The 27639-nt window shown below is 44.1% G+C and overlaps 1 protein-coding gene across 9 annotated transcripts in view; it reads right to left on the bottom strand.

Annotated features, from left to right (window-relative positions):
* Positions 1 to 27639, bottom strand: part of LOC114453643 (microtubule-associated protein 4) — a 75186-nt gene that overhangs the window by 8792 nt on the left and 38755 nt on the right. For 7 of the 9 annotated variants that reach the window (XM_028433603.1, XM_028433602.1, XM_028433606.1 and 4 more), the window contains 5 exons: positions 24998 to 26440; positions 2833 to 3677; positions 2127 to 2378; positions 668 to 851; positions 524 to 586 (listed from right to left, as the gene is read on the bottom strand). In XM_028433603.1, the coding sequence (XP_028289404.1) occupies positions 524 to 586; positions 668 to 851; positions 2127 to 2378; positions 2833 to 3677; positions 24998 to 26440 (2787 nt within the window). Of the gene's footprint in view, positions 1 to 523; positions 587 to 667; positions 852 to 2126; positions 2379 to 2832; positions 3678 to 9143; positions 10387 to 24997; positions 26441 to 27639 lie in introns of those variants that run through there. The other 2 variants (XM_028433610.1, XM_028433611.1) reach the window with 2 other exon arrangements.

Here is a 27639-nt window from a genome sequence, read left to right as displayed (position 1 = left end):
CCTGCCCGGCATTGTCACGGTTGGACAGTGTGTGTGTGTTACTCCTGCTGACAGCTCTCCTGTTGCCAAAATGTAAACTGATCTGTCACCAGGAGGAGTAAAGCTGCACAAAGAGAGAGAGATAGGAGGCAAAACGGAGGAAAGGAACCAGTGGAGAAGAAAGAGGACAGAAATAGAAGCAGAGGCGGCAGGAGGGGGGATCATTAAGATGACCTCCGTCCTGGAACACCAATCATCAAACAGACAGCATTTACTGACCAACCTAAGTATCTGTGTGGGAACATCATCATTCTTTAGACACCTTGTTTCAAAACGGGAGACCCCCAGAAGGGGGCGCCAGAGATCACCTTTGTCACCTCTCTGTGGTTGTTAATATTTCATTAAAAACGTGAAATCAATCAAGATTTCACTTTTTTGGCTTCAAGGAACAAAAAGGTTGATCTCAGGAGAAAATCAACAAGATTCAACATGTGAAGCTGACAGGAGGAGTTCCTCCACGCGGCCTGAAGGGGGAGTCTATTACCTGTAGAGGTCTTCAGAGTGCTGGCCTTCTTCTCCTCTCCTGGTTTGCTCTCTGTCTTAGAGGCTGAAACACAGATTGTCAAAGGATGTGTGAATGCAGAAGAAACATCTTTGCCATTCTCAGAGAATGAAGTAAAAAAATCACCCAGAGGCTTTTTGGTTGCAGCAGTGCTGGTAGCGGTGCGAGCAGGTGCCGCCGTGCGCGCTGATGCGGATGTTTTACTGGCTGCTGTGGTACCAGTTCCATTTTTGGTGTCAGCGGCAGAGCCTGTTTGATTTGAGGTGGTGGTGCTGGCCTTTGGCACCGGGGGGCGCTTCTCTGTGGGCGCCTGTGGAGAAAAAGAGAAGAATCAGAAGGCGGCAGATGTCAGCTGATGAATGAAGGCAAACATCAGCAGCAGGAAATCAAATCAACAAAACCAATAGAAGCCTTAAATTGGGTCACGATACAACTGCTGTTATCGGTTCATGCGAACGTTCACAGAGAATCGGGTCAGAGATTTCACCCTGATGCACAGGAGATGTAGATTGAGTCCGTGTTTCGTTCAGCAGCATATAAACCCGTAGGATGATGCCGTGGTCCACATGCAGCTGAGCCGTCCTGCAACAGACCGGCATGCTGAACTGAGTCACCCTGCACCCTTGGGCGCTGATGAGCTAAATAAAGGCTAGATTTCACACTGGTTAAAGAGACCACTGAAAGAGGGTGACAGAAGGATGGCAGGACTTTTGAGGACGCAAAATAGGAGCAAATGACCCAGACCAGAAGAACATCCTGTTTTACACATTTGTCCCCGAGACCGGAAGGGATACGGATAATTCAACCTTACAGGGTTTTCAATATTAATATTGTCACTTATTATAAATACTCAAATAACAATAAATGTCTGTCGATCTAAAGACTTGAGGTCCATTTAATATCTGCAGTTTCACTTTGACTCTTTTAAAGCCACGGTGCAGAATGTTTGTCTCCCCCCTAATGTAACTGTTAGATTTACGCCATCAAAAAATGGATTATTGTCTAAGAATGATTGAAATATGTCTGTATTTTTGTTCCTACCTTGTGTGTCAATGTGTTTTGCAAAGTCTAAACCAGATGTTCATTTATATAAAAATGGTTTTGTACTACAACTTTAAGCTAATATGAACAAAACGCCAGGGTGACAGGGTCCAGGTTCATGACATGGTCCACCAGAACAGCAGCAACTATCATCTCCATTATCTCCACATTATGTTAAAAACAACCTTTTTAAGACTGCTGGCCTGATTTGCACATTTTGTTTCTTGTTTATTTGCCAGCTTTTACTTGTGTCATCCCTAAAGCTGAACCCCTTAACTTATCAGAGTGTTATAATACACCACTGTGAGCCTGTGCATGCTAAGAGGCAGAGAGCAGATGGACAAAAGTCCCAGACCTGTGGCTTAGAAACAGATTTCTGAGACAAAAAAATAAACTTATAGTAAGTGTTTAAAATGCTCAAACCTACTAGACATCATTTGATCTTTTGTCTTTGGTGCTGATTGGTTTTTGTATGCTGTTTGAGAGGATCAGACACCATCCATGAAGTCAGGTTCTGCTGCCTTTCCTGATGGCTAACACCTACCTTGGGTTTAACATCACGTGTGGTGGTGGTGGTGGAGGAGGATGTGGGGCGGCTGGTAGAGTTGGTGGAGGGCCTCTTAGGCCCTGCAGCGGTTGTGGATGGTGCCTTGGCTGTGGCAGGTTTTTTGTCTGTGGTGGTGGTGTTGGTGGATGTGGGACGTTTGGTAGCGGCTGCTGCGGTTGTACCACCAGCAGCCGCAGAGCTCGGCCGCATTTTGGCAGCCGCACTCGGTTTGGCCGCCCCGGCAGCGGGCTGCGACACCAACACGTACGCAGGGTGGATGGAAGGCAAAATAAGGAGGGGAAGCAAAAAAGGAAAAAGAATAAAAATGAGGAAAACGGATGATCATGGCAGCAGGGTTAAGCAGCATAAGCAGCAACACGTGTAATAAAAACAATAAGCTAATAAATAACACTGGAACTTCTGTTTCATAGTTAACATATGGATGACTTTAAACAGGCCGGAGTGCACACACATCATGATAAATTAAATTAAAAAGCAGGGGCAGAAGCGTTAGCTGCATGCTAGGTGACAGAGCAATGTCATACACCTCTCCTGTGCCATATTCTGTTAGACTCTTCATCTGTTTAGTAGACGTGTCAGCTTGTCTTATTGCTACTCTGTGATGTAATGTTTTGAAGTCTAATGTGGTAGAAATGAAGCAGCCTCTGACCCACTGTGTGAGCAGAACTCCTGGGACTCCTACCTTGGTCTTCAGGTCTTTGCTCGGTGTGGCGCTGCTTCCGTTAGCTGCAGGTTTCGTGGGTTTTTTGGCCTTCTCTCCTGCGTCTGCCTTCACAGCTTTGTCCTTCTTTTCATCTTTCTTCTCAGCTGCCTTTTTATCCGCCTGCTTCTTGTCTGGCTTCTCTTTCTCCGCAGGCTTCTCTTTCTCCGCCTGATCCTCTTTTTCTGTCACCTTGGCTTGGTCGGCCTCTTCTTTCTTGGTTTCTTGCACCTCTGCTGTCGCCATTGTCTCTGTGTCAGCCTTCTTCTCCGGCTTGTCATAACTGGTATCGAGCTTGACAGGTGTCAGCTGTGGCTCTGGGGTCTTTTCCACTTTGTCTGTGTGCTGCTCGTTGCCATCCTTCATCTCTGTCGTCTCGGCCTTCTCGGCGTCTGTTTTTTCTTTCTCTTCTTTTTCGACTTTGTGCTCAACTTTTTCTGTTACTTTCACTTTCTCTACCTGCTCCACTTTTTCAGGTGATTCTTCTGTCTTGTGCATGTTATCCTCTTTTTCTTTCTTCTGCTGCATTGGTGCCACTTGCTCTGGCTCCTTCTCTTTCACCTTCTCTGTCTCCTTTTCTGCCTGCACCTCCGTCACCTTCACTTTTTCAGGCTCTTTCTCCTCTTTAACCCTCTCTGGCTCTTTATCTTTCTCCTTCCCCTTTTCTGCCTCTTTCTCCACCTTGGTTGGAGTCTCACTGCTTGTGAATTCAACCTTCACGCTCTTCTGCTCAGGTTTTTCCAGAGGGTCGAACAGGTCCACCTTCTTTGCACTCTCCTCCAGCTTTTCCACCTTCTTGTCTTCCTTCTCCATCTTATCGGATTTTACTGGAAAGTAGGAAGAAAAAAAACAGGTCAACTACAATGTATCAAGCATCCAACACCCTGCAGCTCAGTGCCACCACAATGTATTTCTCTACAGCCACTCAGGGGATGGATGATGTATTTATTTATATATTGTACAATATATCTCCACATCTTTCCAGTATTTACTGCACAGTAGATTCTTCCATAGGCACTGTGTGTGTGCAAAATACAAACACACCAAAAGCATGTGATACTGTCTTCGTTTGTGACTGAACAGATATACTAGCAACCTCAAATAGAAGGTTTATTTCGAGCCCCACTGCCAGCTGTTTGGCCCCTGGGCTGGTGCCTGGTGGAGCCTATTTGCTCACTCTTGTAAGACACACACATACCTGCAGGACACAGTTAACTGAATCGATACGATAAGTGTGTGCTCTGCAGGGCAGGTATCACAGCTCACCTCCCTCACTGCCTCCTTCAGCTTCTGCCCTCAGGGAGGTGCTGCGGTTTTTCTTTTCTCCTGTCACAGCTCACCTCCTCCTCTCTGCACCTTGTTGATAATTATCCTACCAGACTGCTGTGATGATCATTTTTCTGCTGCTTTCTACATCTCCTCCTCCTCTTCTCCTCTACGCCATTGAGCGAAGCTGAACTGGTTCATTGAATAAGCACAAACTGCTGAAAGATGTCTTGCTAAAGCAGACCATCATGCAATATAAACAAAACATTTCCCTCCTGCTGACTCACTAAAATGCATCATCTGTCCTCAGGTGGTGATGACCTAACCACGGTCAGAGCTGCTGATTGTAGTTGTGTCCAGTTTTAGCAACCAGAGTGTCCGATATCTGGATGATAGTTTTAAAAACAGTGACACAGATTCTCTGCTCAAAAGACTTCAACGACAACAAGTGACGGGGTTTAGTTATATGTTCATACACAGAGGCAGGCGGTCTGTGCAGACTCAGTTCTCTATAGTAACTAGTGAACTGAACATTAACCATAGATGGCTCTTAGAACACATTAGATCTGCAGTTATCAGGAAATTCATCGCCTAGTTATCCAGAGTGAGTGATTGTAGATGTCCTCAGCGGGGTTAATGACTCACTGGCCACCTGTGTGATTGTCTTCATGTAATGGAAGTGGCTGTTTTGATTTTAAAATGTATTATCAATCCCAAACTGGGACAGTGAGTCCTGACACACAACTGTAGATAACCATTAAAGGCTCATGTCTGGGCTCAGTCCATTTGTCTATGTCTCTGAGAAACATGCAGAAAAAAAATCACTTTACAGATGAAGATAACATCAAATGATGCTAAGAGAAAGAACAAAGACAAAAGCCTGGTCTGCCCTTCAATTCTAATGCCTGAGGGTTGGCGTGGGACAGGGAAATGAGAACAACAGGAGAAACAGGTAAAAACACCAAACAAGCAAGGCCTTCATTTTCCCCACTGTAAACAATGAGTGGCTCAGGAGACCAACTTGATCCTGTAATGAGGCAGAAATCTGATACGTGTCACAGCTGTGGAAAGCCTGGTGAAAATGGCTTCATTTAAGCAGCCAGCGGGAGGCGTCACCCAGCCCATCACCCCGTGTTCAACAAAGAGGATCTGTCTTCACTGAGAACCTTCGTCCATGTTTTTTATTTCTTCCCATTAGCAAACCTGTCAGCCAGCATCTCTTTTTACTGTTTCATCACCAACACCTAACAAATCTATAGACGACAGGAAGAAACGTGTTATATCCAGAGGAGAAACAGGCCGTTCAGAGACGGGTCTGAATTATTGACACAGTCTGTGATTAGGAGCATCCATCAGGGACAGAAGATGTGCCTTTAGGGTGGATGTAGGCTGATGAGGGACATTTTGTTGCAAAGATGGAGGTCAAGAATGATGTAAGTTTTAAGTGCTGGAGGTTAAATAGCATCCACCATATTGACATGAATAATATGGATTGTTGAGGCCTTGGTCTCAACACCTCTCACTGCCCAGAGTCTTTTGGATTTAGCTCTTTAAAAGTGTGGTGCTTGAAACACCCGTAAAAACTAAACTGTTTCAGCAGCGCTGCTTTTGCTTCTTTGTTGCAGGATCTGTTTTATTTTTGCTGTCCCTGCTAGCTTAATGTCAACCTGCTGCATTAGCACCAGGATGGCCCTGCGGCGGCCTCGCTCTTGTTTAATACATGGCTCAGAACAGCAGAGAACAATGAGCATCTGGGTGCAGTGAGCCAATTTATGAGAAGGGTTCATTAGCACAATGATAACACTAACAGCTCATTTAGGGCTGTTAAGCTGAGACTCTAATGAAGAGCACCACCTCATCACAGGTGTTTCTTCTTGCCTTATTTTATATGTGGTTTATTTTCTGACTCTGCTCTCCTGTTAAAAGGTCTCTGTAATGTGTCTCCGAGGCATGTCTGCCACTTTGTGTCTGGAATATTTAGGCCTGTTTTTGGGAAAATGTACACTGATCACTGACCTATCAGGCTCAGTTCCTACTGGAGCTACAAACTGTACCGGGAGCTTATGAAGGTAGTAAATGTTCAAACTACCATAATGAATCCATCACAAACATCAGCAGTGCTGGTCACTGAGGTTTTAGTCATTAATAAACTGCTCATTTCTAAAGCCTTCACTTGGCTTCTCAAGTGGATTATGTAAATCAGCTCTTACAGACGCTGTCTCATTAAACCCCTTTTACTCCGTGCCCCACAACATTACAGAACACAAGCTGCCCGGCTGAGTGTGGTTTGTCAGCCCCGACACTCTTACAGCGATGTGAAGGCTCCACTCCATCCCTGGCCTTTGGAAACACATCAAACACAGCGGACACTTCTAAGTGGCTGTGGAGTGGTAACAGCGTGAAGAGTGGACTTTGTGACTTATTGTTCTATCAGAAGTGGGAGTGTTCAGTTTGTCTGTCAGGGAGGCATACAAGCCTCACCGGCAGCTCAGTTAGAGAGCTCTGAAGAAATAAGATGCTGAGGTCTTTGAACGCTGTTCTCACTTTCAGCTGCTTTTATTAACAGACTCCAGTTGCCTGCATCAAGATCTTGGTGTGAAAAAGAACCTGGATGACCAAGACTCTATCAACAAATGAACAGACGACCCACAGTGTTTTTCACACTTAGATAACCCATTACCTGACTCAGAAACAAAATCTAGAACACAAGTGAACAAATTTGTGCTTGTGACCCTGGCTTAGCTTTAAAGTTGACCCCAGTCGAAAGTGTAGAGTACCTGAAGTTCTACACTGTCCCATTGATTGACATTCATGAAACGTCATCAGGGTATGCTGGAAAATTTCTCTGACTCTTTTGTGCAATCAATTGGTGGTTTGAGCCCAACTAGGTACTCTCTCTTCAAGAACTTGCTGCTCACGTTTAAGGCAATTAGTAAATTAAATTCAGTGTTCAGTCAGTGTTCCAACTCAGTCATGTAGTTGTCTTGTTGTGTTGTCACACAACCATGGCCCAATGACAGTCTAGGTGCATTTGTTGCAGTGCAGCTGAGGTAACTCCAGACTACTGCAGAGTTCCAGTCAGGCCATCTAGGAGCATAGAGAATTCTATTTACAGTGTTTTAGATCTCTAGAAAATGGTGGACAGCACTATCATGACTTTTAAATGGCAACCATTAAGCTCCTTGTTGCAAAAGGATGTGCCAAAACACTCCTTCAACAGCAGACTTAGACAAAATATATGCTCTTCAAACTTTCCTACTATCACCTGCTACATTAGACAATGCAGATACATAGAAACATTCTCAGGCAACAGTTTATTGAGCCTAATCCCACATAAACACACAAGCAGACAGTTCTGTAATTCAGTGCTGTGACTGCAATTAGCAAACAAAACACATGGCCACGTCCCAAAGCCTTTTACTACAGCTGAACAGAGGCCTGCTGCTGAAAGAACATTCTGTTCATTGTGCCCAAACACTATGTGACATTATCTGCTTGATTCTCAGAAGGAGGGCGGGTCGGCATAAGGACAAACTTAATGTTATGACAGTAAATCCACTGAATGACTTGTTCAGTGCTCATTTTCTTAACCACTTCTTTTTGAATTGTAAAAGTATCTGCCTCATGCAATACTCATTATTCATCCCTTTCCTCTGTTCTTGTGTCTTCTTTTGATCATTCCCTGCATTCAAAGCACCAGCTTCTACACGTCCTCTGGTCATCATGGACACATTCATCTGCACCATTCATGTAGATTCTTCCACCAAAACACCCCCCTTTACTCTTTGTAATCTGCTTATCACCATTCTCCACAACCCCTCTAGAGAGGAGCAGCTCAGACCCAGCTACAGTATACCACGGCTCATACAACACAACTTCCAGCATTCTCTATGAAGCATCACTGAGGACACTGTTTCATCGTGAATTTCTAGGCTTTATCTGGTGTCTTACAACAACAGGAACAACACAGATATTTCCCTGACCTTGGTATAAAGTAAACAGATGCACAAAATACACACAGCCTCTAGCCAGATGACTCTGCCATGTTTGTGTTTAGACTTCAGGGCACAGCAAATATAAAGATGATTGCCCCTTCAATACTCCAGTGGCCAGGCTGGCAGCCTCTGTGGCAGGCAGCGAAAAAACAAGTGGAGCGCCAGCTGAGGGGAGACAGACACAAAGAGAAGAAAGAAAAAACATGGAAGTATGACCGAACATGAACCGAACGGAGCCACATTTTCAAGTCAGTGACCCCATTTTAAAGACAGTCATCATTTTGACCATGACCCGCTTTCAGCCATCTTGGTTCTGCCTGTCCTCACCAGGAGTCTAATGAGCCTCCAGACTAACAGGAACACAGTAGAAAGAACAGGACAGCAGCGTAGACAGCATGAAAGGAGCCTCCATCAGTTATAATGAGCTGTTTTATCCTGACCCTGAATCCAAGTGTCAGCTGTGATAGTCAGCTACTACACAACCTCCTGCTGAAGGCTTATTGTGCTGCATCACACACTCAGGCACACTCAGCCAACTGTATCCACTAAAAAAAAACCTGTTGTGCACGTTACTATTTAACCTTTCAATTCACTCACTCCATAAATGGACTGATGTAAACACCTAGCTAAAACCGGTGTTTTGTATTCGATCACCCAGACAGACACTACCACCATGGAATTTTAAGTAGTCCACAGGGGGAGGCTGCTCTGTTGCTGTCGACTTCTCTCAGCTTTTCATTCTTTCTCTCTCTCTCTTCATTTCTCTGTGTCTTACATCGTCTGACATTTCCTTTCTCAGTCTCTGCAGCTTTTTGTTTTTTTTGCTAAGACCAGAGACAGGATTTAAAAAAATAAAGCGTCCAGACAGTGAATCACTGCCATAAACACCCACAGACAGCACAGATAAAGAAAAAACCATCATCACCATACTACAGACAGTATTCAGATTCTATATGACTTACTAAGATACAGATTGTTAGCATAACACAAAGAGACCGGACCAACTGAACAGGCTTAAAAGACTCCACCTACCATCTACTGTGATGAACGGGTTAGTGCTGGAGTTCAGGCCAAGGCTAGTACAGCCAGCAGGGGGAAGGTCATCATCATCATCAATGTCATCTGACACTGTTGATACCTTGCCAGATCCAAAGTCTACTGGACCACTGTTAGATTTACTATCCACTTCTTTCCCACCCAACGCTGCGTCTTTAATGGCAGAATTGCGCCCGGCTTCCCCTTCAGTGTTGGAGCTAAAAACCAGAGCAGAGCTGGTGTCCACACCAAAACCCTTGGGGCTGAGGGGCACTGGAAGTACAATGCCATCGAGCTCTTTCTCCGCCTTAAAGCCCTCTACTGGGGCCTCTAATGGTGAGAGAGGAAAGCCAGCATCCTTCACAGGTGGGAAAGGTGAGATACAGAGGCGGGGTTCGGGTGGAGTTTGCCGAAGGTCGATGTGTGTAGCCCCAGCTGCAGTGAGGGTAGGCGGCGGGGTGGGAGGCTGATCTTCTGCAACCGTCAGTGAGCGCTTCATCGAGTGTGGCGAACGGCGAGGACCACCCATGGGTGATGCAAGCTGGTCCAGCCCTTCCCCATCTCCACCTGGGTATTTATCAGGCAGCTCTAGACTGGTGGGTACTGACAGGTGGGAACATTCGGACATTGCTCGCCTCATAGCCTTTCTCTGCTGCTGAGCCCGCCCCATGAAACATGGCTCCAACTCCTCCTCTTCTTCTATGTCTTCTTCCTCACTGTTGTCCCCCGAGGAGCCCTCAGATAACTGTTGGGCCCCAAGGGCAGCCCCTGCTCCAGCCACAACCTCGACACCTGGTTCCAAGTGGTTGTCGTTGACCGTTCCTATGACGCAGTAGTTAGGAGCTACCTGTGGCATGGCAACTTTTGGGATGGATTCAGCAAAAGTTGAGTTGTTCCATGGTTCAGATAGAGATTTTGCTGGAGATTCTACTGGAGATGCCTCCATCAGTGAGGTTCCCATTGACTGCGGAGGCATTGCACTAGAAGGTGATGACAGCTCCATGTGTCTGGAAGGGGATCCAGGAACTGGTGGCAGTAAAACCCTGCTGCTGCCACTGCATCCCAGGGCAGAGGGCAGCCTGCCTGGGGAAGCAGGAGAGGGGGATGGGGAGGAGGAGAGAGGGCTGTCTGGGCTCTCCCCTGCACTGCCCAGTGAGGTGTTACCCAGCGAGGTGCTTCCAGAGATGCCCCCACCTATGCCGGGCACCTTCAGCTCTGCATCCATGCTGCCCCTGCCTGGCTGCTCAAAGAAACACAGCTTGTCTTCATCTGTGAGTCCAGATGAAGCCAAAGGTCCTCCACCTACCACCAGGCCCCTCGGGGTGCCCACATCCATGCCTGACGGGTGCTGCCAATCCCAGCTCTGAGCGGGCACTGTGGGCTTGCACAGCTCGCTGTACTCTGAGAAAGGAGAGCCAGGCTGCTGATCGGAGAGAGAAGACATGCTGTCTCTCCTTTCTGTTCACTTTCTCCCCCTTTTCTTGTTTCCACGCCTGTCCCTGCCTCAGTCTCAAAGGGAATCTTTGAACCTCGTCCCTTGTTTCCTTTGTTTTCTTGTTGCTCTCTTGCCTTCAGTCACTCAGGTGTGCTCTGCGCTCTGTGTGCGTCTCTCCGGGTATGAACTCAATCACACACTGAGGCTCAACTGGATGTGCATCTCTCTCTCGCTCTCTCTCTCTCCCTCTGGTCCTCTCACTGATTTTTTTTTCAGTTGCCATGTGACCCAGTTGTGGATGCCAGTTGGCTACTGCCGGTTCCAAGATCCCGCCCACAGTGGTGGAGTGAGTAAGCCCCCTCCCCTCTAGTTTTCTCTTTCACTCCACGTTTCTCTCCCCTCAACCCTTTTCTTTCTCTAGTCCATCACACACACACTCACAAAGCTCTGCCTACCCCCTGGGGAGATTTGAGCGAAGCTGGCTGCATGTACATGTACAAACACACCTCTGTGGTGCAATCTAAGGAACTGTCCTACATCCATCTGACCTCATTGTCCCCTCTTATTTGTGTCATGCTAAGGTAGATTTCTAATTTAAAAAAAAAATATATAAAACAATTAGGCACAACTCTTAGTCCAGAGTCCACTCTCTTATTGGATGTCTTTCCACAGCAGCTGGCGCTTTCTGCTCTCCCAGAGGTGGGTGCGAGGCTGTAAAACGATACCATGAAGTAAGTGGAATATGTGAGAATATGTGAAAATTTGTTGACAGGAAAGTCTACTAAGGCATGTGTGAGAGACAATGAGTTAATCTCCCAGCATTTCTATGTTCTCTGTGTGGTAGACATGAAGATGAAGAGGGGGAGATGGGTAAAAGTGTCATGGAACTAAAGCCTCTGGTAAAAAAGACCTTGCTGTCTGTCAGACTGTATCTTGTCACATATAGAGAACACAGAAGCAGGGGAAATGCGCACAAAACACGGATGTCCTTACAGACAGCGTGTGCTCCTGAGTAATCATTCTGCCACGTTGCATATAAGACAAATTCATAGACAGGCATGCTTATACACGCACAAATACTGTCTCAAACAGTGAGTCAGGCCTGTACGTGTCTAACAACAACTTCTTTTGACTCCATTGCAGATTGTTCAGTCTCTATTAAGATACTGGAAATAAAACATAAAAAGCTCTTGCACATGCACTGTGGATCCTTCATGCACAGGCTTTTAATGTGAATCACCTACAGGAAAAGTTGTACTGTGTAAAAAATACAAAATGACAAAGAAGAGGAATCAATCCGTGAGAGTTAAAGACAGAGCTTGTTAGCTTGTTGCACATGAATGGATCATCTGAGGCTACCCAGCATGCATTTTAAGGCAAAGGTCAGTATCTGATGGGACAATAAGGGTGGACTGAAGGGGGGATTGTGATGGTTTGTGTGTGTGTCCAGTGCCAGTCAAAACAGCCAGCGGTTACAAGCGTTCCTGTGGTTGTCGGTTTGGACTGAAGGCTGAACGTCGGAAGAAAACAATGATTTCTAACAGGCAGACGGGCACACAGGGACAGAGCGGGGGGTGGCACGGCAGCAGGACTGAGGGTGAGGAGCGTTCAGACAGATAAAGAGAGGAAAGTCAGGGAAGTGTGAAGAAAAAGAGGGCGAGGAAGGGCAACAGGAAATTCGGAGTAAAGGCAGTGGATATCCATGTGGCAGTGTGACAGAGGACCAGATGCAGGGTTAAAAGCTACAACTGCATTCTGCTGCTTTTTTTCCTGCAGACAACAAAAAGAAAAAAGAGCTCAGTCTCACTCTTGTGTTTGGAAGTGATTTAGAGCAGCTGCACTGAATGTCAAGTAAGTACACTGAATGGTAAACCAATGCAGACTCATGTGAGTGCCATTACATCCAAAACTACAAACCAACCCCAAGAGCTTCCCTTTCAGTTGCCAATACTAAATTTATGCCCACATGAACTGCAAACCTGAGACTGTAGCTGCGAGCAAACACGATGTCCCAACTCTGATGCCTAAAGTAGACCTCAAAACTATAGAAGAGAAATGCTAAAATGAAGAGGCCAGAGGTTTACTAAACAAAGAGTGCACCTGAGGAAGCCTTGCTTCATAAAACGCTCAATGAATTAGAGCTTTGTTTTCACTTTATGCTTTCCCACTGGGAAAAAAACAGTCATGCCCAGCTGGCATGGGAAAAGGGAAGGTGGGAATCCACTTCAAAGAAAAATTAAACCTTTTTAAAGTACAAAAAGTCAGGGGAGAGACAGATCCTCCCCCAGGCAGTGCATAGACAAAGCTAAAAATACATACAGTGCAGCGTCTAAAGAAACAATGATTACTTATATCATAGTAAGGTTGAGAATGTCGGCCTGGTGGTCCCTTAATGCATCATATACTCCTTATATCAACTAAGGAGAAGCCATGGTTAACCAGCGTGTGATGACCAGTCATGTAAGATAAATCTCAGCGAGTTTTTGTCTGATGTGGAGACATACATAGGGTTCTTTGACAGTGTTCTTGTTCTCCTGGTTTTGAGGGCTGCTTACTGCCTCTAATAGTTTCCATCTGATTTACCACATCTATCAATAAAGATCATCATGTTGGACAATGCCCGTGCTCTTGTTGTTGTTATGACGGCATGCAATGAATGGCAGGCAGCCCCTTTGCTTCAGGGAAATGGCATTTTCATCCCGGTGCACACAGGTTTGATATTTCTGTGACCCACCATGAGCTCTACTTCAAGGAAGTGTGGGGAGATGCACAGAGGGGGGGTGCGTCAGTAGCAATCAGACAGAAGAGTGCACTTTGTTAAAGGTTTGCACAGTCACAGGTATGTGGAACACATAACATGCTGCATATTTTACCTGATGAGGCTCTAAAATAGCACAGCGAATCAGGAAGTGTGACTCACTGCAGGCTTCTTCTCACTAACTTTATTTTTAATCAAACCTCATGAAACTCAGCATTTTGGGAACTCTCATCTAATCTTTTGACAGCTATTTATATGAATAAATAATGACAATTTGTCGTCATCATAAGAGGAATTCAAGGGATTTAACCTCCATGCCAGAAAAGAACTACCACACAGAACCTATGTTTTATCCAAACCTAAAGCCACAGCATTACAATGAAACGTCCATTCATTTCTATGGAGAAAATCAGGTAAATCTAGTCTAGTCTTTCCAGAGCTACAAATCAATTCACTGTGATGTGAGGGCACCTCAAGGGAAGAGCTGATAATTAAAAGATAACAGAGCACCTTATATCTCTGCCTGCTGGACACATTATGTGCTTCACAAACTGATCTGAGTTTGCCTCCTTCCTTCCTTTCGTCCACCTGTCAATCTATTTCAAACTGCTCCCGCTGACGCCTACATGTTTGGACACCATTAAAAGGCAGCCTGTCACCACATTTTGGAAAGCACGTCCCCACCAAAACCGCCAACCACCCCACCCAATCACAGCCTGCTGCATCCCCCAAACGGTTTGTCGGTGTGCATCAAGGAAGCCTGATCGACACAGTGTCTGCCGCTTTTAAAATCACACCTACAAGACAGACAGGCAGACAGGTAGTAATGGCAGGTAGGCAGACGTGCTCCGGGCTGGTGTTGCTGTCAATGCCTCTGTCCGTCACATCTGTCCCGTTTTCACAAAATTCTTCCCTCCCTGCCTGCTTGCCTCTTGAAGTACAAAAGTGACACTAGAGTCCCGTGGGGACAGCACATACACACACACAATGCCAAATGAATGACCTCACCCCGTCTGACTGGTTGGCTGGCAAAGATACACAAACAGACAAACTCACTATACAGTGTTATATAATCCCAGTGGGTGACAGAGGCGCTGTGCCTAATAACCCATGCAGGGCACAAGGATGGCATACAGACAATACAATAGCTGTGTCCAGTTAAGGGCTCAATGTCACCTTTTAATGGCTTCAATGACTTTCACAATAAAACAGGTTTCAGTGCCTTGCCAATTATCTCTATGGTATTATATAAATGCAAGGAATGGAAATATGATTTGAATCACTTTATCCGTCAGCTATCAATTACGACAAGATAAAATGAAGAAATATACTGTTTACCATTGCAGGATGCTTTCAGTCACAGCAGGGCAGAGGGTGGAGACGTTTGTGCTGATGTGTTTAATTATTTAACTTAAAAAATAGTATTCATGTATAAACTTAACTGTTAACTTAACTGCGTAAAGTGACAGAGCAAAGTTCTGACTCGGGGCACTGACCCCGCTCTTATGGGGGTAAGTTTGGGATAATGTATTTGTGGTCACTTGGCTTAATTAGATGCAGGTTATTCCTGTTCTCTATTAGAAACGGGCAGATATGTAAAGTAAAAATCATTTTCTGTGGCTTTTTTTCACAGGTGTGATGGAAGGGAATCATCTCAACAGGGGGGCTGCAGGAGGAATGGATGATGGCTGAGGAGACAGACCGTCTTTAGTGTCGTCTATTTATAGCTCAAAAGCATCTCCTTCACAGCCCGTCAAAACACCCCACTCTCACTAAACATCCATTGTTTCCTCGGTAGCCTCTTTTCGTATTAGTCGCCCAAGCAACTGACTCCTGTTGCCATGGCAACTGGCTCCTCATCAGTGTGTGTGTGTGTGTGTGTGTGTGGGGGGGGGGGGGGGTTGGTGGTCGTGGGGGAAAATGGTTTGGGGGCATGTTTGGTGGTGGTGGTGTGGAGTCATGAGGAGGATGGAGAGAGCCAGCAGTGTGTGTGTGTGTGTGTGTGTGTGTGTGTGTGTGTGTGTGTGTGCGTCTGTCAAAAGATTATTAATATGCTGTAAACCCCAGGGAGGGTGTTCCACTATGCTACTACTTTGCCACAGGTCAAAGACTTCACTTGGTATCTTGGTATTAATCAGAGAAATAATCTTGGAGACACATGTGACTTTTCTGAGTGTTAAAAGTGTTTCTTCCAAATATGGAATGCGTGGATGAAATAAGAGTTGGAATGAGACAGAACAGACACATGAGGACATCTTCAGAGCAGTGTTAATTGTGTTGACGAATCATTTTCGTCATAGTTTTCGTTAACGTCCTTTTTTTGCTGATAAAAATGAGACGATAACTAAATAAAAACTAACGCACGGTGCCAAAAACGAAGACGAAATGTATTGACACTTTCATCAACGAATAAAAACGAGACGAAATTATTGATGGAGACGAGATCCAATCAGAGCAAATTTTGTTTGTGGAAGGGAGGGACGAATCAGGAGACGGCAGCAGAGAGCCAATCAGAAGTGATCTCTCTGCGTAAGGACGTTACCCCACGATGCTGGAAGAAGGCGTCCTCATGCATGGTAACACAACACAGGAGAAGAACAGACACACAGACACGTTTCAAGACAAACAAGACGGTTCAAACCGTGCGGAGCGACTATCAGCGGTAAAAACACAACAAACCTGAGGTGACGTTTGCAGACGAGTCGTCTTAACTTCTGTTCATACACGTGACAAAATCTATAAATGAAGACCCCGCTGCTGATGGTTTTACAGCATGTGACCTGTTTCTAAGTCACTGAAGTGTTTTGCTGTAGTTATGGAGGATTCATGAAGAAAGTCATGACTGAACAGTGTGTTCAGGGAGAGCAGCTCACTGTTCACTGGGTCTTTTGTGAAAAGGTCATAGTAATTAAATAAAGAGGTGTTTGTTTCAAATAACGTTAAAGCTGTGCCTGTTTTTATTGCACTTCAAACCTTAATTATTTCATGAAAAAATATATATCATAGAATTTTAGTCACTAAATCCACGGCAGATTTAGTGACTAAAATTATTTGATATTTAGTCGACTAAAACTAGACTAAAAGTTAAAACATGTTGATGACTAAAATGTGACTAAAATCAAATGACATTTTAGTCACAAGACTAAAATAAAAACTAAATCAGAAATTGCTGCCAAAATGAACACTGCTTCAGAGGAAACAACTGGATTCTTGGTCTCTTTAGATTGCACAAATGTCACCTCCTAATATACATGCAGTACAGTCACATCTACTTTTGCATGGTCTTCATGTCTTGTCCAGGAGGCTGCTACATAGTCTCACCCCATATCACAGACATGGACAGGGTGTGAAAGCATCACATCTAAGAATCCAAACGGAGCACTGGATCACACTGCACAAGGAAGGAAGGGGTAGGTGTGACCATGGTAACTGACACGGCAACCTTATATTGTAAATTTGAACTCCACTAATAAAATCAACGCAATCTAGAAGAGCAAGTGAAAACTTAACTGCAAACATGATGACTTCACACATCCAACACATCCTCACAAAATAAGGCCACATTTGGACAATAACACATGGTCCCATTTATGCTAGCAATATGGGACCAGTACAGCTGCAGATGTCATGGGGACAAGGTGCTAACATCACATATGGAGCATGAACATTCTTCCTTTGGTGTCATATCTGTGACACTGAAAAAACATCCAATATGTGATGAGATGAGGGAGAGAATGTGGCGGGTTGTAACACCACAGAGCCACCACGAAAGAAGGACTATTCTTCTTTCCAGTGATGATCACGTGTTGGTCTCTCTTTCTACAAAAACAAATGTAACTGCTTATGAAATATTTGATCTCTAGAGTCTTGGTAGCCCTGCTGAAGCTCACACACACTACACCTTTTAAAAAAGTATAACAAAGCATAAAAAAGGAATGAGAACTAGCCATTTCTGTCAAAAAGTCTTGGTTTTACAAGAGTAAACAGAGTGTTACATCCATGGAAAGTGTAGGAAACATCTTGGAGGCACTGTGTTTTGGACTTTATCTCCTCAGTGTTGTCACCGTTCTTCTTCAGTAATTAGAAAACAGAACTACATTTGCCTGAACAGCACATGAGACATAAGAGCCAGTCTCATTCCGATTATTATTAATTAATGACATAATAACCAGCGGCTCTACTATTCCCTGCAAACCTGCTGCAACTGCCTGATCTAAGCTCATCATTTATAATGAATGAATCTAACGCCCTTGGCTGATTTAACCAGCTCTTCTAAATCCCCCTGCTGTTTCTGTCTCCTAGTCACAAACAAAAACATTATTATATGTCAATACATCTGTATACACATGAAAAGACATTTCCACCCGGCGGCACATTTCTCCTCCTCCTACCATCATCCTCATCATCCCAGAGGCCGTGCCGTCCTTTCAGTCTGAGCTCATCTGCTAAAACTAAGAGCTAATTGGACAGGGGGGTCTGCAGCGAGAGGGACGCCATAAATCTCCAGAAATGCAGAATGACAGAGAAAATGAAAAGTGTGACATTCACACTGGTCACGATTAATATTATGTGTCCGTCACTATGCTAGATTTATTCATCTAGTTTCCAAAAAGTGATGAGAATGAATGCATATATTATAAGAATTTGAGATATCTAAATGGGAAAGTATTCAAATATTCAGTCATTTCAGGGAAAATAAAATATCTACACCACAAGCAACAGACAAGATGTGTATTACCAAAATAAAACTGGAAAATGAGCTTCACCTTAATGATTTTTGAGGCTGCTTGACATGTAGAAGATGGAAGCCATAGCTCCACATCCATCTGCATTCCAGTATGAACTGGCTGGGGGATTACTTGGTATCCAGGCTAATAGTTGTTAGCAACAGCAGAGCTAAGTACATGGCACATGCAATAAATGTCAGTCTGCAGGCATTTATGAATAGACAATCTTTGATCTTTATGAGAAAAGTCTGCAATTCATCCAGTACTTTAAACACATTTAGACCTACGTTGTGTCGGGGCTAGTAATCCCAAGAATATCTCCATCCTCACATCTTATGTAGTCAAGACTATGCCTGACGTGTCCAATAATTAAAGTCCAAGATACCATTAACATGGCAGTGTATGTGTTGTTTCATGTCACTGGACAGGTCAGCTATATGTGAATCCTCAGGTGGTCTTCCAGTTCCATTCCCAGTCTGGACTGGTCAACATCTTTTAAATCAAACACTCATCAGCAATCACAGGCTGAAAAAACATCCATTGCTACTTCACCATCACCGCTTCCTGCTCGCTCTGGAAGATTATTCTCACACCAGTGACAGCTCTGTCTCTACTCCACCATCCTCCTCCTCCATTTAAAGAGCAGCTTTCCAGCAAACTGCAAATGGTTGAAGTCTCATACATTTCAATATAATTTGACACACACTGGGAATTTGAACTTTGTGTGTGCAGTGTGATTGTCTGGTGCTCAGCTCAGACTGCTGTTTGATGGCGCTTAGTCAAAACATTCTTCATCCCTCCTCAGCACCTCTTTTGCCTGCTGGTTTAGGATCACTCCAAATGCTGCTATTAAAATTCACCAGTGCTCATTTTGTTTACTTGTTTTGCATGATTAAGATACTTTAGTGTTTTTGACTGCATCCCACTGATATATGTACACTGCAGTCTCTTACCAAAACTCTCTTCATGTAAATCCCAGACAGGCTCATGCCTGTGCTGTCTGATTGTCGATTTTGTCACCCTGTGTTGTTTCCTCTGGGCTTCCATCAGAAAGAAGAACTGTACTGAAGCAGCAGCAGCATTATTCTCATGGCAGAAAGTTCCAAATAACATTTATATCCACTTCTGTATTTATATAGCAGCAACAGCACAACAGAGCTGGTTCAGGTGCCTCGCAGTGCAGTGAGACACAGCACAAGGACACAGAAAGGACGTATGTCCCTGCCTGAACGCCTTCTAAATCTGTGTGACAATCGTACAAGGTGATGTACAACGGCATTGTGTACAATTCAGCTTTAAAAAGGAGGAGCTAACCATCTTCCACAGCAGGCTGCATTTTATTAACTATGGTTGAGGAGTTTGCTGCTGTATAGTGTGTGTATGTTTGTATCAGTGTTCTGTCACTGTAGTTTCTCATTAACTCTCGCATCTGTTGCTGCCTCAACTGCGACATTAGCTGATCCTTAGTCTCTATGGCAACCCCCCCCTTCCCTCTTCTTTTTCTTCCCCCATTCGTCTTGGAGCCTCTTCATGTTTGATGTCTTTAACTGTCTACCAATGTGAAATTAAAAAACAACCATATCATAGATATTTCATCACATTCATAACCTGTTTGCCTCCATAAAGATTTTCCATGTGCCTCAGCAGACTAAAGTTTATCTCCCTCTGTCTGTCCACAGCGCTACCTGCTCATCTCCAGGTCTGATAATCTGTCTGAAAAGGAGTAGAAGCTGCGGGTACAGCATAATTGTTGCGCAGTTAAGAAGTGTTAACAATGATGAAGAATCCACTGTGTATGGCTGACCTTTACATAGTTTTTAGACTACTATTTCCAGCTTAAACTTTCCTGCTGTTTGTTTACCTCCTGCTTGCCTGTCAGTCTTTTTCCTTTTCTCCTGTGTGTTTCTGGACAGCCCTCGGCCTCTGATCTGTCTGTTCCCCGTCATTCTGTTCTCTGACAGTCAGTCTGAAGTCTGCCTGCCAGCGGAGCAGCCAGCCATCTTCCTGCTTTTGTCTAAGACTTTTTCTTGCAGTTGAATCTTCAAACAACATTTCTTGTTCTCTTTCACACAAAAGTCTCTCATGTCAACAAAACGACTAAAATGGAACGTTCTGAAAAGCCTCTCTGCACTGACATGGATACAGGTTTCATCCTGACGTTATGGTTTTTACTTACATAAGCAGGCCACTGGTATACATCATACTGTACAGTATAAACCTACTTTTTTAGCTCACCTGCAGCTTACGCAAAGTGAAGGCTCCACCATAGTGGAAATCAGGTCAACTTTTCTTTTACAGTGGAAAACTTTTAGAAGTTACAAAAGAGATTCATTATACAGGGTGTTGTGTATGCTTCATTGTTATTCAGGACTGCAAAAAGAAACGTCAATTTAGCTTTCTTTAATTCTGAACTAGTGAAAATGGTGCCTCTTATCTTGAATGTCTGAAAGGATAATTATAACACTGTAATAAGAGTGATGACAGACGCGGGGGGTGGATGGGAAAAATTAATGTTGGTACAGTACATGGAGTTTCAGCACCACGGACAGAGGCTCCTGACGTTAAAGGGAAATTTCAACCACCTAAAATTCACGGCGCTCACTTCGTTTTTATATATTGTGTTATGAAGCGTTATCAATATAAAGCGATCAAATTAGTTTAGGTGGCGTTCATAGCCAGATGTCTTTATGCAGCCTGCCTTCAGAGCTGCCAGTTTATTTACCAACACAATCCTACTGACTCTTTTTCACATCACAGACTTCACAGCATAATGCCAGACTTTTATGTCCTTTTATACAGGCATGAGACTGAGAAATTATACATAAGTAGGAGGAAGAGGTTGAAAACTTAATCATGCATTGTACTGGGCAGTAGCTGTCTGCGGCAGGTAGCATTTATTAGGAACAGGAAAGCTTTGGGCCCTGTATGAACAGTACATTGTTGTATCCATCAAACCCCAAAAGAAACAGGACAAAACAAGTTAACAGGCTAAAACTGACAAAAAAGAGGGTCATAACTTAAAAATACAAGTTTCATATTACGTCTGTTAGTGTAAAGTCCCACTGTGACATCTGCTGGTCTTACAGGTGTTTAAACTCACATTAATTCCTCTAATCTCTAAGAAGCCATAACTGATTGCCCTCTTGTGGCTGGCCACGGTATAGGTCGTAACCCTGCCTGCCTAATGTTCGTGGAAAGGGCACGAACTCTGCTAAAAACTACAAGTTCTTTTTTTTATTAAACAGATCTGTGTTTAAATAGTCTTTTTAAATATATTTGTATTCAATTAGTTATTATTGGCATAACAAAACAGAGAAAGTAACATCACAGTCAGCCAAGCTTCCCAAAAAGTTGAGGGAATATGTGTCCTCAACACAGATCGGGCTGACCGATGATGCAGCTTCACCTCTGTGCACAGACTCTGGTTCCAACTTGGTAGTGAGATATTCTGGCTTCCACCTTTGCACAATGGGTGGAGGTGGAACCACGCTGTCCATCTGTAAATAAGGTCTACACTTGTGACCAATGTTTGACAGCATTAGTCGAGCATCTTTTTATAATGTAGGAGAGACAACTCCTCACAGTGGCTGAGCTGATGTAACTGCCTTTTTATAACATTGGGTTCATAATGCATTAAATCTATGAAAGCGCCCCCACTGTTAGCCTGGAGCCGTCTCTCTATGGGCTGAGAATCTGGGGCTAAATCTTGAAAAAACTTCTTCATAAAAAAAAAAAAAAAACACCTCAGAGCATTCTTGCGTTGGAATGGGCACAAACCCAACACTTCCCCCCACCCAAAGCCGTCAAAAGGTATTAGCTCACCACTGTTCATGGATGGGGCCATACTGTACATAAGTCCCTTCTGGGCTCCCATCTAACAGCCTGTGCTGCAATGGAGGGAGCCTAAACAACAGCGAAAGGGACTACGGGGTGAAAACAGACCGCTGATACAGTATATTCACGCCTGCCTGCCTTTTGAGGATTTACGTTTACCTCAAATAGCTTGATGACTCAGTGGTGTAGCGTATGTTTGTCTGCGCAGGGAGACAGGGCACAGCGGTGGTGCTTTTGTGGTCTTTACACTCACAGATACCTGAGGGGGAACAGTGTTGGTGGTGAAAGGAAACAGGTGTGGCCTGATTGTACCTCCGAGTTCTTTTGCTACACTTCTAGTATTTAATTTAAATTAGTGGGTTTGACTGCTTGAATGAAGTAGTCCTGTCAGGATTAGATACTGACTGTGGATTGGCTTCGAAAACCCACTTTTTGAAATAATAAAGAGCAGTAGTGTAGTATTACAGTGACAGGAACAACACACAGACATTTGGCATCTTGAAATGATGACAGTCTATTTGGACTTGCAACTTGTGCATGTGTGAGTAATATCACTGAATGTTACATGCTCCCTAGTGTTTATAGCTCCATCTCCTCCGTCTTGTTTTTTTTGATTGAACGTATAAACTCTACTTTTGTATTCCCACTTAGGATTATTTTCACCTCAGCATATACCTCCATCAATCCCACAAGAAAAAAGTACCCCACTCTCCCTCTTTTCTTTATCTTTTTTTTATATCCATGCCCGATTCTTGGTGATCCCTCAGAAACTGAAACCCTTCCTTGTTTCTGTCTGCATGTACTGCACTCCCCCGTCTGTAACCCTCTGAAGTCTTTCTTCTTGTTCTTTATTGTGCTCCACATGCCTTCTTATCTTTTTGTACAGGGCTTAAATACCACTCATGGTGACAAAAACCCACCCCTGGACATTGACAAAAGGTGTTATTACACAGAGGGAAGATGGAACCAGCTGCACTCTGTCTTGCTCTTTTTCTCTTTGGTGTACACACATTCAAATGCACATATTGCACATATTTAATCAGATATGAGGCAGGGCAACATTGAAAGAACACAGAACAATCTGTGTAAACACAGCCCCCCCCCCCCCAAAAAAAAAAAAAAAAAATACACACAATAACGCACAAATGATGTTTCATCTACAACACTGTAAAGCATATCTGACTTGTAAGTAGAGACAGAAATACTGATGTAAGCTTGTATGTGTGTGTGTGTGTGTGTAGGAGGGCATTGATCAAAGCTGCTTAATAGCAAGGTTCAACACTCTGTTCCAGTCCTCATTACAGCCTTCAATGGGAGGCAGAGACAGGAAGTCTTGATTGCAAGGACAAGGAAATGAATCCTCTGGAACTCTGCATCTCCATAAATCAGAGCAGCACACACACCAGCTCTCAACACACCAGGGCAAACACACACACACACACACCACACTCTGGCAGACATGCATACACTGAGACACATCATGCATCGCTGCGAACACACAGAGCCGACATCCGCACACCCACTCACACACACAAAGCGCCAATATCAACTTATTTTATTTTTAGTTTTACATCTCCGGCTGTTACAAACATCATATTATTTCCAATCTGCTGAAAACTCTCCCTTTCTTTGAGTTACACTTCAGCAAATTCATTTTTAGATTAAAACAAAAACCCATTTGACTCTCTCTTATATTGAACTCCAATTTACAGACAATCTAGATTTCTCCATTTTTCATTCTTATTGCTGGCTCACATACGTGTTCTAGTACTTCAGTCTGCTGAAGCCTCCTCTAAATGAGTCACACTGCTACAAATCTATTTCTTATTAAAAAAGTCCTGACAGAACAGCTTTCATTTGTTTCACAGTACTGTCCAATTGTTACCAATTAAAATACCACCCAACCAGCATTGTATTCACCTTCAGCCTAACTATGTCCAGGTTAGAGTTGCAACATAGTTCTATGGGCCAAGATGGCACACAAAGTCTTCCAGCTCCACCATACAATATAATTATATATTTGATGAGGCATAAATATTTATCTTACCTGAGGAGCAGGTTTAGAAACACAAGAGTCAGAACTGAAGTGTAGCACCCGAGCTAGATGCATCTAAGAGGACAGTATCGTCTGCAAACAGAGATACTCCCCTAACACCACTCAGTATTCTTATTAGGAACATCAGCATTGTCAACAAGTTGTTCGAGAAGTTACTGTGCCAATTATCCTGCAATCATCCCAGTGCTCAGCTTCAACAATTACACAAAACAGCAAAGCCAGAAGAGGATTTAAATATGACTCACCTAAGTTTGAGAAGAAGACGATGCGTCAATTGTGGAACATGCAAAGTAAAAATCGACAAAAACAACAATTAGAATTTTTTTCAAATTTCAGTCTAATGCAACATGACAGGATGTGAACCTCAACACTGATGGACAAACAACATATCAACAAAACATTTCCCCTCAACAGATTTCTCTAATAGAGGTTGTAAAGAGACAGGCAGCTGAGGTTGTGAGGAAAACAGAGTTAATTGGACACAGGAAAGAGAAGACATCTCACCCCTGGATGCAAAGAAAAGGGATTATGGTGTTAACAGACACCTGGACAGAAGAGAAAACAAGAAGGTTGGATGTGATATGGTGAAGATGCCTACCACTGCTGTCGCTAAGGAGAAACACTGTGATTGGTTAGTAACGTCACACGCATCCACAGCAATTCTGTTAATTATGAGAACATCCCAGCAGTGAATCATCGGAAATTAAGATACTCACAGATTAAAATCAAGCCAGTTGGTCAACACTTGAGTCCATGCATTAGTCACTCACAAACAGTCCAAACTGGACAAGCCAGTAAGCACCATCCACAATTTTAGACAAATGTATCCATGCAAGGAGCGGCACAAATGGCTCTTATTATTGATCTAGCCTCTGATGAGTAAGTGACACACAAGCACACAATCCTGCCTAAAAGCATATTTTAAATCAGTTTCATATATTGGAACAAGCTAGATGGGAACATCATGCATAGCAACCATTCGTCTTTATCTTTTAGTAAATCTATGCACTTCTACTTTGTCCAGGGATGACAGCAACCAACCTTCAACAACGGGGACAACTTGAGGTACCGCAGCTGGTTCTTCCATGGGATCAGCAAAGCTTGGAAAGAAGGGCTTAGCTGCAGGGTTAAGCCCAGATCCTGGAACTCCCAGAGGGTTTACCGATGGAGGGGAAGAGGGGCTGGTGATAGGTGAAGGTTGTGGAGAGAACCTCTTAGCTTCTGGGGAGGTGGGGCTTTTGATAGAGGATGAGGAAGATGAAGAACGTGACTTCTTGGACAGTTTCTGGCCTGTTCTGACATCTTTTAGCTCTTTGGGCTGGGATTCTTGGGCTGTGGTTTTGGGGGAGCGAAGAGGTGCTGGGCTTGGGGTGTTAAAGGACAGCCCCAGGGGTAAAGGATGACTTGAAGTGCTCATGTCAGTGAAGTCAAATAGCTCGCTGTTGCTACTCATGTGGGAGTCGTTGAGGAGCCATGAGGCATCAGAGGGTGACAGAGGCGGAGCTGAGGCCAACACCTCACCCTGTGGGGAAAGGCCTTGGCTTGTCTGGGATGCAGGACTGAAAGCTGAGGTGTCTACTTCAGGCATGACTTGCACACAAGAATCTTGGAGGGAACTGGCATCAAACATCCCGCTGTCCACCATGTCGCCACCGGCAACATCGTTCTCAGGAGAGAAAGGTGGGGAAAAGGCTTGGTTGATATAGCCCAAACTGGCATTTTCAGTGTCCATCAAGAGGTCAAATTTATCACCAGTAGGAGTAGCCATAGTGGTGGGTGGGGGCATGGTAAATGGAGCTGCTGTGGCTTTCAGTTCACTGTTCAGGACCAGTGGACTAATGGAAGCAGCTGTTGGTGAGAACAGATCCTGGGAGAGAGAAACAAGGCCTTCCTCAGCATAGACCTCCTTTTTCCAGGGGCTGGTGTCCATGTCTGCTAAGGAGGTGTCCAGGTTGGTTTTATCTGTACTCCCTAGGTCCATCATCACATCCTCTGTAATTTGAGAAGTTGCTGCAGGGGAAGGAACAAAGGGTTCCGCCAACAATCCCCACTCCTCTGGAAGCTTCTTCCTGTTCTTACCCCTCCTCCCTCGACCACCACTCTTCCCAATCTGCTCCTCCCAGCCACCATCTCCTCTATCCCTCCTTGGGCCAATCCTATGATAGAACTCCTCTGTTGGGGGAGTGTTTTCTCCCACTGCTTCCATCTCAGAATGAACCCTGCTCTCAAGGTGTTCATAAGATCCCTCATCTTTCTGTCGCCTTTTCTTCTTCTTCTTCTGCTTTTTGTCAGACCCATCTCCCTCTCTTTCGTCACCTCCAGCATATGCGGCACTCTCACGGATAGGCCAACTGTCAGGTGGTTCATCAGGGCTGGCTGCAAGGTTGGCGGCATGTCGAGTGATCATTGTGGAGACACTTGGCGTGAAAGCGAGGTCTGTCGATAGGAAGCCAGTCTGGACTGGCCAGCCGTCGCCTAAAGAACCTTGTTGTGGGTGAAGAGGGGAGAGTTTAAAGTTGGACGAGATGGACATGTCCATGTGGACTGGTTTCCTTAGTCTAACTGAAAATGACAAAAACATCAGAAAAAAATACAACGAAGATACTGACTATTATTTACTAAAAAATAATTAAGTTAATTAAGTTTTAATTTTAAACAGGGACTTAAGGAGATGACCGACTGTATTATGCCCAGCTGAAAACAGTCAAGATGGATTCGATCACTGGTCAATGTTCCAGAAGGTTTCTTGCTACCTCGTAAGGACAGTCCTAAAATCCTTCTGTGCCTGGAATGATTGGAAGGAATGACTCACATACACACACATGCTGGTGAGCAGTGGATTGTAGTGACAAGAACTCTGAAGGCAAGACTTGAGTATGCGACTGCAAATTTTTGATGTGGAATAAAAAAGACTGGATTTACATATTGATTCCAATAAAGGGCATGGCAGCATGCAGTGATCAATTTAACTATTTAATCAACAACATGTGAATTCTTGCATATCTGAAAACAGTAAGGTCACAGTGACCTTTGACCACTAATTCAGCCTCTATACAGCTCATCCCTGAGACCTGACGGGACATTTATGCTAATATTGGTAAAAGAGACTCCTTCAAAAGGGCTGACCTAAAAACATAATGCTTGATGACAACATGACTCTTAAATGGTCCCACAGAAAGGAGGTCAATTACAAGCAACTTTGCTGTAACTAAAACAGCCTATTTCCGCTTTGGAACATTTTATAATAGTTCTAAAGGGTCATTATGATGGATGGCTTTCTGAATACACTATAGGAGGAAAAAGGTAAAGTCAATGCTAACAAGAATAGAAGGGAAATTGCCCACTGAGACAGGGTTGGTCCACTGCTTTGGCCCAGTTTGTTGCTAGATTTCAGCTGCATACACACATATAAATAGAGAGGAGGAGGTAAAGTGGAGCAGCTGTCAGGCCCCATACAGAACGGGGCCTCTCTGGAGGGCTATATTTCACATTGACAGAAACTCTATGACAGAACTCTGCTCTCAGTACTTGCTGTTGTGTTGCACAGCTTCATTAGGCTGACAAAGCACCGTATGTGCATTTGTTGTTATTATATAGTTTCTAAGTAGTGGATATATAAATGACAAACCAGCAGCAAGTGACGTGTCATTATTAAGAGCTATTTATACAGCAAAAACTGCAAA

The sequence above is a fragment of the Parambassis ranga genome, chromosome 20 (genome assembly GCF_900634625.1).
Source record: "Parambassis ranga chromosome 20, fParRan2.1, whole genome shotgun sequence".
Lineage (NCBI taxonomy): Eukaryota > Metazoa > Chordata > Actinopteri > Ambassidae > Parambassis > Parambassis ranga.
Note: the sequence above shows the minus strand (reverse complement) of the source record. Positions and strands in the feature narration are given on the sequence as shown.